The 11,009-nt window shown below is 44.0% G+C and overlaps 1 protein-coding gene across 1 annotated transcript in view; it reads right to left on the bottom strand.

The window, feature by feature from the left end:
• Positions 1 to 11,009, bottom strand: part of LOC121718813 (microtubule-associated serine/threonine-protein kinase 1-like) — a 29,236-nt gene that overhangs the window by 12,508 nt on the left and 5,719 nt on the right. Inside the window, exons 5-10 of the mRNA XM_042104084.1 lie at positions 9,041 to 9,179; positions 8,486 to 8,618; positions 3,590 to 3,755; positions 1,969 to 2,070; positions 1,166 to 1,288; positions 566 to 675 (exon numbers count right to left, since the gene is read on the bottom strand). Coding sequence (XP_041960018.1) covers positions 566 to 675; positions 1,166 to 1,288; positions 1,969 to 2,070; positions 3,590 to 3,755; positions 8,486 to 8,618; positions 9,041 to 9,179 — 773 coding nt within the window. The remainder of the gene's footprint in view (positions 1 to 565; positions 676 to 1,165; positions 1,289 to 1,968; positions 2,071 to 3,589; positions 3,756 to 8,485; positions 8,619 to 9,040; positions 9,180 to 11,009) is intronic.

An 11,009-nucleotide genomic window follows, 5' to 3' on the forward strand; every position in this document is an offset into this window, starting at 1 on the left:
GTGGGGAGCAGGATGAGAACTGTCTGATCTCTAATGTGTGTGTGTGTGTGTGTGTGTGTGTGTGTGTGTGTGTGTGTGTGTAAGAGACCTTGCTGAAGTGTGGCGAGCAGGATGAGAACTGTCTGATCTCTAATGTGTGTGTGTGTGTGTGTGTGTGTGTGTGTGTGAGTGTGTGAGACCTTGCTGAAGCGTGGCGAGCAGGATGAGAACTGTCTGATCTCTAATGTGTGTGTGTGTGTGTGTGTGTGTGTGTGTGTGTGTGTGTGTGTGTGTGTAAGAGACCTTGCTGAAGCGTGGCGAGCAGGATGAGAACTGTCTGATCTCTAATGTGTGTGTGTGTGTGTGTGTGTGTGTGTGTGTGTGTGTGAGACCTTGCTGAAGCGTGGCGAGCAGGATGAGAACTGTCTGATCTCTAATGTGTGTGTGTGTGTGTGTGTGTGTGTGTGTGTGTGTGAGACCTTGCTGAAGCGTGGCGAGCAGGATGAGAACTGTCTGATCTCTAATGTGTGTGTGTGTGTGTGTGTGTGTGTGTGTGTGTGTGTGTGTGTGTGTGTGTGTGTGAGACCTTGCTGAAGCGTGGCGAGCAGGATGAGAACTGTCTGATCTCCACAGGCTCGTCCTCTGTGGTGTCGTCCTCCTCGTAGGAGTTCCCATGGTGATAACGCTCCGAACGCGCTGGCACAGGAAGAGAGAGAGACATGGGGGGAGAGAGAGAGATGAAGGGAAAGAGAGAGAGATATGGGGAGAGAGAGATGGAGAGAGAGAGAGAGATGGAGAGAGAGATGTGGGGAGAGAGAGAGAGATGGAGAGAGATATGGGGAGAGAGAAAGAGAGAGATGGAGAGAGAAAGAGAGAGATGTGGGGAGAGAGAGAGAGATGGAGAGAGAGAGAGCGAGATGTGGGGAGAGAGAGATATGGGGAGAGAGAAAGAGAGATGGAGAGAGAAAGAGCGAGAGAGAGAAATAGAGATGGAAGAGAAGAACGTGTGATAATCTACAGATTCATATCATAATGTGATGATAGAGCATCATTGTAGTTGATCAAGTATTGAAAACAATTAATATGTACACCGAGGAAAATGATAGTGACCACAGATGAACACACACATACACGCATACACGCACACACGCACACACACACACACACACACACACACACAGCTCACTGTCAAAGTAGCTAGTGTCCTCTTCGGACTCCAGGTGGGGGATGAACTCTGCTTTCTGCCTGAGGAGAGAGTTCCAGTCCAGCTCTCTGAAGAACGAGTGCTGCTTCACCTCAAAGGCTCCTCCTACAGGCCAGGAGGACCAACAGCAAGAACTTAGTGACAAACTCTTGAAAGGTGAGTGTGCACGCGTATCCATGCCTGTTTGTGTGTGTGTGTGTGTGTGTGTGTGTGTATACATATACAGTATATGTGTGTGTGTCTGTATATATATATATGTGTGTGTGTATATGTGTGTGCATGTATATGTGCGTGCATGTGTGTGTGTGTGTGTGTGTGTGTATATATATACATATGTGTGCATGTTACATTACATTACATTACATTACATTTGGCTGACGCTTTTTAACCAAAGCGACTAACAACATGGTAAACAGTAAGTTTTTAGAACAATTCTCACAATTTTAGGACAGTTTAAAAAAAAACATTAGAGTACAGTAAGAATAAGTGCGTCGGTGAGTGCTGTTTTTAACAGTTACTTGTCAGTTTAAAACGGCTGGTGAGTGCTAGGATCAGTAAGACTTGTTGTAAGTGTTGCTATGAGAGTAGATGTTCTCTAAAGAGCTGGGTCTTCAGGAGTTTTTTGAAAGTGGAAAAGGATGTCCCTGCCCTTGTAGGAACTGGCAGTGTGTTCCACCAACGAGGAACAACAGATGAGAAAAGTCAGTGTGTATATGTGTGTGTGTGTGCGCGTGCATGTGTGTGTGTTTGTGTGTGTGCGTGCGTGTGTGTGTGTGTGTGTGTACCTGTGCCCAGCCGTGTCAGTGGGTTGGTCTGCAGCAGTGCTGATATGAGACCCTGGACATCCCCGGGCAGAGCCTCCTCTCCCTCAGGCCACACAATGTCATCTAAACACACAACATATCTGCATCTATATTTCTGCTCAGGCATCAACATCACCACCCCTTTAGGGGTCCTTGAGTTTCCTCTCCCTCAGGCCACACAATGTTAACCTGACTCTCGCCAGATGAATTTCGTTCCGCCTAGCTCCACTCATCCATCTGGGATCAATCCATTGAAGTGTTGCTTCAGAAGGCTGGGCCTAATAAAAAAATGCTTGCATATGATTGGATAAGCCACTTGTCCGTCATCTATTGACGTGCTACTTCAACCACTCACATCGAAGCCAACCCGTGACGCTGATAACAGTCTCATGGTCGCTTCTCCGCTACGTCACATCTATGAAACTCCTGCGTCCTGATTGGCTGAACCATAAAGATGAACCGAAATTCATCTGGCGAGAGTCAGGTTAACACAATGTCATCTAAACACACAACGTATCCAAAGATAATTAATGCGTAGCAAGATGGGTCGTCCTAGTTCATGTCTATGAGGGCAAAGTGGAGTTCAGTCAGAGACGGGCTCAGGTTCAGTCCCCGTCTGCACAGGGGCGTGTCACTGACGTATGACTGACGTTTGAGCGCCTCGGTTCCACGCCAGACAGAAACCGGAGTACAAAACAAACTTGGTGTACACCATCATTTATGTTGATTTTCTCCCGACTGGAGGGTCATACTGTCATGACATTCTCCTGAAATGGGGAGGAGGGTTTGGAGATCATGATACCGTGTCCGAAATGTGCATCCATCCACTGCATAAATGGGGGATAGTGCCCCCCCCTCTCGTGCGGGGTGTGTACTACTGCTACCCTATTTGCATACATGTCCGGAGACAGGAAATGGCCTCTCAGGAAGTATCTTCGTAATCAACCATCTTTGACATATCTGCATCTATATTTCTGCTCAGGCATCAACATCGCCACCCCTTTAGGGGTCCTTGAGTTTCCTCTCCCTCAGACCACCCAATATCATCTAGACACACAACATCAAAACCAACTGTAACTCAATCTGCTTGTGCATATTGCTGCTCAGGCATCAGACATGGCCAGCCTCATGAGGCCTATGATGACCTGTTCAAACTGCTCCTCAATATAACATCAAAACCCACTCTTATTGAATCTGTATATCTGCATATATATTTTTGCTCAGGCATCAAATATAGGCAGCCCATTGAGGGTTCCTGACCTGTGATGATCTGTCCAAACTGCTCCTTCATGCAAATCAAACCCCATTGTTATTGAATCTGCATATATAAACTGCTCAAAATTAAGGGAATTCTTCAATCATGCAGTGGACTCTGACACTGTTTGGTTCTGAGCACAAGTAAAACTTTTGAGACGAGTGTTTTATTTTGCAAGAACTGTCAGACATTCTGTGATTGTAGTTTGAGAATGGAGAAAAGGGTGGAAGGTTTCAAACAATGTGTTTTAGCAATTGTGGAAAACTGGAAGTGTTCCCTTAATTTTTTTTAAAGCAGTGTATTTTAGCTCAGGCATCATACATAGGCAGCTCCTTGAGGGGTCCTGACCTGTGATGACCTGTCCAAACAGTTCCTCGGTGGTGTCGCCAAAGAAGGGCACGAGGCCGATGAGGAACTCATACAGGATGATGCCCATGGCCCACCAGTCCACAGGCTTCCCATAGCCCTGACGCAGGATCACCTCGGGGGCGATGTACTCAGGGGTCCCACACACCTGAGAGAGAGACAGAGAGAGAGAGAGAGAGAGAGAGAGAGGGAGAGAAAGAGGGAGAGAGAGAGGGAGAGAGAGAGGGAGAGGAAGAGAGAGAGAGAAATAAAAAGACTAAATAGAGAGATAAATAGCCCTGATGTAGGATCACCTCCAGGGGGCGATGTCCCACAGCACAACTGACAGAGAGAGGGGGGACAGGGGAGGAGTCATTGAAAAGGTCCTAGGCACAAGCATAGGCATTTTAAAAACACCAGAATCACTTAACATATTCCGTGGTTCCACACTTCTGACAGAGTGAGAGAGAGAGAGACAGAGAGAGAGAGAGGAAGGGGGGGGGTCAATGGAGAGGACCTCAATACATAATAATTAAAATCTCACCAGAAGCACTTAATGGAGTCTGTGGTGACATGGAAAGGAGTTGGAGGGGTGTGGAGGGAGGGAGGTAGATTTAGAGAGAGAGAGAGAGAGAGAGAGAGAGAGAGAGTACAGACAAACACTGCCAAATAAAGAGAATCCCCTCAGGAGTGAAGTGCTCAGGTGTAGCACAGAGAGAGAGAGAGAGAGAGAGAGAGAGATGAGGAGGAATATGTGATGAAGGGAAGATGTGATGAGGGGAAGGAGGGTAAATAAAAAATAAATTAGGTCTTAAAATACAACACCTGCTAAAACACACAAGATCACCTCAGGGAGAGTGATATAGTCAACAGCACCACACACCTGACCTGACATGGTGGAGGAAAGACAGAGAGATGAGGAGTAAGAGAGAGAAAGAAAGAAAGAAAGAAAGAAAGAAAGAAAGAAAGACAGAGGAGGGGAGGGGAGGGAAAGAAAAGGCCAACAAAGGGACCGGCTGTGTGTGGTGGTGAATACATCAAATAAATTAGCTGTTAAAAGCGCTATGGCATCCTAAATGGAGCCAAACAAAAATCTCTACACATAACAAACATAACATACACAGAACAAACCATCACATATTCCTATGTTGCAAATGAGGGGGCTTCTTAAGCATCTGTTGTCATGTGATTCGGGGGTAGTTTACAAAGAACCTGCTGGTTTAATTAGAGTTTGAGGAAACAGTGACTGCATCCATCAGAGATGTTTAAAAACAGCCACAGCGTCCTTTAGAGGTGTTTTTGAATCACAAAAGAAAGTGGCGTCAGCTATATATGGAACGCACGGCCAGTGACGGTCTGTATAATTCAAACTTGTCCTAGAAAAAGCTTTTTCATTTTTCATTTCACTAGTTTGCAGTTGGATCTTTTGTTCAGGCTTCTAACTAAAGCTATGTTCAGCAAACAGTTATAGTGTGCACATCCCACCTTCTGGCAGGTGCAGGACAAAAGAAAACTACGTATTTTATATATATATATAATATAACCTTTTTAGTCTTTCCTTCAAAAGACAGTAAAGAGTGAGTGGATCAGGTTGAAATCTCATGCACACCACCTTAACTCACCTGGAGGAGGGGAATGGGAATTATGTGAGGATGCTGTTCATTGACTTTAGTTCAGCATTCAACACGATAGTACCTCTCACCTTGGTCACAAAGATGAAGGCCTTAGGACTGAACACCACCCTGTGTCACTGGACATTTGACTTCCTCACCAACCGTTCACAAGTGGTTAGAGTGGGGGGTCTGACATCTGACTCATTAACCATCAGCATGGGTGCTCCCCAAGGCTGTGTTTTGAGTCTACTGCTGTACAACATCTACACACATGACTGCAAAGCCAACAGTAGTCATACCTCCATCATCAAGTTTGCAGATGACACAGTGATCTTGGGCCTGATTAGTAACAACAATGAACAGCTCTACTTGGATCAGGTTGATGAGGTGGCACAGTGGTGTCAATCTAACAGCTTGACACTGAATATCAATAAACCAAGGAAATGGTAGTGGATTACAGAAGGAAGCAGCAGAACTACAGTTACACCCCACTAATGATCAGCGGGCAACCTGTAGAGAGAGTCACAAGTTTTAAATACCTTGGTGTCCACATTACTGAAGACTTAACATGGACTATTAACACTCAATATGTTCTGAAGAAGTCCAGACAACGACTCTACTTCCTTCGTCAGCTAAGGAAATCAAAGTTTCTACATCCATCATGAAGGCCTTCTACACTTCAGCGGTTGAGAGTGTTCTAACTGGTAGCATCATCACCTGGTATGGGAACTCCACAGTTAGAGATTGTAGTACTCTGCAGAGAGTAGTGCGCTCAGCTGAACGTACTATAAGAACTCAACTCCCTGCTCTACAAGATATCTATTCCAGAAGAGTACTCCTAAGAGCCCAAAAGATTCTGAAGGACTCTTCTCATCCTAACAATGGATTATTCCTACCGCTGAAATCAAGAAGACGCCTACTGTATGTAGTCACAATTTACAAATACAGCTTGAATTTCCCCTGGGGATCAATAAAGTATCTATCTATCTATCTATCTATCTATCTATCTATCTATCTATCTATAAAAGCTAGAACTGAGAGACTCAGGAGAAGTATTTATCCCCAGGCCATCCGAACTCTGAACTCACACTATACTGACTTTGCACACATTCACTCCTCAGCACTCTCAAACATTTTCCAACTCTGAATTCACACTATACTGAATTTGCACTCATTCACTCCTCAGCACTCATGACCCCCCCCCCCCACACACACACCTACATGACTTTTAGCACTTTTACATCCCTCTCCCTATGCTACAGACCTTTTATTTATTTTCTTATTTCATCACACGTCAAAACACACACACACACACACATCTGACTTTCTCCAACTTTTGCACATCTCCATAGAACTTTCTATTTATTATTTTTGATTTCTCCTCCATCTATCTACCCATGTCCTTGATTGCCTAGCCTTTCTGCCCCCCCACCCCATCCCCATCCCCAACACACACACACACAAAACACACACACTTACATCATCACTGTCATCACCTCACATACATACAGCACACTGCTTGCTACAGTAAGCCTCCTCTACATACTTGCTGCACACTGCCCCCCCCCCTCCCTACATACACAGCACATTGTCTTCAGGATCTTCTCCAACACACATGCTCTATATACTTATAGCACACTGCCCCCACCTACCCACACACACACTACACACACACACACAGTCACTGCTCCACTCCCCTCCCGCCCACACACACATCTTCACTGTCATCACTCACATACATCATACATACAGTACTCTGCTTGCAATAGTAAGTCCCTTCACCATACTTGCAGTACACTGCCCCCCCTCTCCCCTACATACACAGCACATTATTTCATCAGGAAGCTTCTCCAACACACATATTGCACACTGCCCTCTCCCCACATACACAGCACACTATCCCATCTCTCCTGTCATCCCCCCAACACACACACCAAGACCCCTGGCAGTTGGGTTAGCCCCTTGAGCCGTGATCATCATATATATATATTAACCTTTTTAGTCTTTCATTCATAAGAGTAAAGAGTGAGTGGATCAGGTTGGAATCTGATTCCTGTGGCACTGAATCCATATGTGTATATATATATATATATATATATATATATATATATATATATATATATATATATTAACCTTTTTAGTCTTTCATTCATAAGAGTAAAGAGTGAGTGGATCAGGTTGGAATCTGATTCCTGTGGCACTGAGTCCATATGTGCTATAGTGATGTGACATGGGACTCTCACGCTACCACTAAACTACAGCTCTACTCAGCATCAATCAGTCAAACTTTCTTTGGCACTACTTACTCAATATCACCATTAAAGGAGAGTGTTGCACTCTGGGGGCATGCATATGGGGGCACATGTAGCACTGTAGCTGCCTGGCAAATCTAGCTGTTGGCTGCAGCAACTCGAGCTAGGTAGAACCGATCGTTTTTTTTTCCAGTACCCACAGTACTCGTTGTCCTTTAGAATTCGAGATCTATGTGAAAATTCACCGGAATTTTCCGTTAATATCCTGCACAGCACGATGTATCCGTCCTTGTTCATCAGTGAGTCTTAACTTGTTTCAGTTCAGAGCCGAAAGCTGACAGTATCTGTGAGAAAAGACTGCTCATTCTAACTTTAGCTTTGAGCTGACCTTATTTATTTATTTATTTAGTTTTGTTGGCTAAATTAGCTTGGTATTATTTAATTTCTGTTTAGCTTTCATACGCTAACATTAGCTTTGAGTGAGCGCCAACACAGTTCTCTATAGAATCTGCCAAAGCCACATATCACTTCACAGTTAGTGCATCACCAGGCAACCTGACTCCCACGGACTGTTCTAGATTCAGAATGTGGGGAGCGATCAGTTGCCAGGGCGAAAGTAAACACAAACATATTGTGGAACCCCTGAGCGTCTCACTGAAGAGGTGTCGCCTGGAACAGATGGCTTTCTTCTAAAACAGTATTGAAGTGGCCTTTAGGCTGAGGCACTGTGATGTGCAGTAAGGTGCAGCTGGCTGGTTGTGGAAAAGCTGCAGTTATGAGTGATGTCTTGATGTCTCTAACTAAAGACACACACACACACACACACACACACACACACACAGACTCACACACTTTCTTTCTCACACACACACACACACACACACACACACACACACACACACACACACACACACACTTTCTTTCTCACACACACACACACACTCACACACGCACACACACACACACACACACACACACACACACACACACACACACACACACACACACACACTTTCTTTCTCACACACACAGACCTGTTTGTCGAGGAACTCGCGTGTGTCCTTCTCTACGTGACCTTCGTAGAGGTTGGTGGTCAGGTTCATGAGCCCCATCTTGGACAGGCCAAAGTCCGTCAGCTTAATGTGTCCCATGGATGTGATGAGGAGACTGGATGAGAGAGAGAAAGCCAGAGAGAGGGGGTTGACAGAGAGAGGGAGAAAAAAGAGAGAGAGGAGGTTGAGAGAGAGAGAGGGAGAGAAAGAGAGAGAGAAGGGGTTGAGAGAAAGAGAGGGAGAGAAAGAGAGAGCGAGTGAGAGAGTGAGAGAGAGAGAAATACATGGTTCTATCTTAGATCTGGGAAGCCTTGGTTCAATTCTGCTAAAGCTCTGCGTTATTGTCATGTCAGTTTTGTCTTCATGCCATAGGCTTTGGCTTTTGGGTCTGTTTAGTTTAGTTTAGTCTACTAAACTCTCCGTGGCTGTAAAGTCAGATCTGTTTAATTGCCTTAAAATCAGTTATGTTTAGTTCTCATGCATATGATTCTGTTCGCACACACACACACACACACACACACACACACCGTGACTCACTTGTCTGGTTTGAGGTCCCTGTGGACGATGCCGTAGTTGTGCAGGTACTCGAGAGCCAGCACGGTCTCGGCGAAGTACATGCGTGCCATCTCCACGGGCAGAGCGCCAATGTTCTTCAGCAGGGTGGCACAGTCTCCACCTGAGGAGGGGCACACACACACACACACACCACACACACACACACACACACACATACCACACACACACACACACACACACCAGTCAGCTCAACTTATGCCAGGACTCTTATTATGACACACATGACACCACACCGATCAGCTCAGCTTACGCCAGGACTCTTATTATGACACACAACACCACACCACACCACACCGATCAGCTCAGTTTACGCCAGGACTCTTATTATGACACACACCACACCACACCACACCGATCAACTCAGCTTACGCCAGGACTCTTATTATGACACACACCACACCACACCATACCGATCAGCTCAGCTTATGCCAGGACTCTTATTATGACACAGATGGTGCATGTGTCCACTGTGAATACTGATGATGTGTCAATACCAAATGATTAACAGAGGTTTCAGGTTACAGAGAATTTCAGGAAAGCCATTCTGGGCTCCTTCAGTTAGGTTTGCGTGAGAGCAAAATCAATCCAGATTCACTCCAAATTCAGTTAGCTTCTCCTTAGTTCCTCCATGTTTTGAAACAGGAGCAAAATGTCAATTCAGCTCCCACCCATCAGAATGAGATTATTTCTATCCTGACTGGTCTTACCCAACTTCATCTCAATTCAATTGTTCAACATAATATTTACAGTTTTTCTCAGTCGCTTTGGTGCTTTTATCAGATCAGAATGAAAATTCTTACAACTATTAGTTCAACCTTCACAACATTTAGTCATTTGTGCACATCATAGTAGCAATTTCTCCTTCCTCTGAACAAATTGCAAACACTTTTGGACATGTATCAGTTGCTTTCATACAATTCTCTGCTGTTTTTTAACATTATCATTTGCTTATGTCATGTCAGTCAAAATGAAATATACTTATGAATGCTGAATAGTCGTTCCCAATAAAACTAATAGTCTTCATTTCATTGCTTGAGTCATTACATACAAAATTGTTGAACTAGTTCTCAAATTCTGTCATAGTGCTGTAGAATTGCAAAGAGCATACAGTAAAAATGTACGTATTCAGTGTCTTGTACTCACTTACTCCCCTAACTACAGCAATGTGTAACTTTACTGTAGTTTTCAAATGGCTGTACAAGTAGTGCATAGTGCTGTATTGAGCATGTTCAGGTAGTGTCACCGAGTTCTGACCATTTTTTGCATTGGAAAACACTGAGAGAACTGTTATAATGAAAACATGACAAAGCCATTTGACTATCTTGTTCATAAACGATGGTGTCAAGACTTCTCATTTTGATGACACTGACAGTTTCATTGACATGAATACCTGCTTTTGAGGAATGGACTATCCATTTTGAGCAAGTGACGTGCTTTTGCAGGTCATCCACTAGGTTTTGCAGTTTGCACTAATTGTTTTGAGAATTGCACTAACTTCTGTGCAAATGTTAATAGTGATGTGAGAAAAGCACCAAAGCGACTGAGAAAAACTGTAAGTTTACTCAATATATGGAATTACAGTGGAATTGTTATCAGTTTCAAACTTTCAAATTAGATAGAAGCAATCTGGTGAATTGAATGATTGAATTCAGGCTGATTCAGTTGGCAGAGTTAATGTTTATGATTTATCCATTTTTTATTAATTATTTCCTACTTGGAATACAATTAAGAATAAGAATATCAGAGTTCAGAGACAAAGATGGTGTGAATGACAAAGAGAAAGAGAAAGAAGGGAATACAAAATGAAAATAATTAGAATAATAAAATGAGACAGAGGGAGAGATAGATAGATAGAGAGAGAAAGGAAGAAAGAGAAAGAGAGATAGAGAGAGAGAGAGATAGATAGATAGAGAAAGACAGAGAGAGAGAG

The sequence above is a fragment of the Alosa sapidissima genome, chromosome 9 (assembly GCF_018492685.1).
Source record: "Alosa sapidissima isolate fAloSap1 chromosome 9, fAloSap1.pri, whole genome shotgun sequence".
NCBI classification, from domain to species: domain Eukaryota; kingdom Metazoa; phylum Chordata; class Actinopteri; order Clupeiformes; family Clupeidae; genus Alosa; species Alosa sapidissima.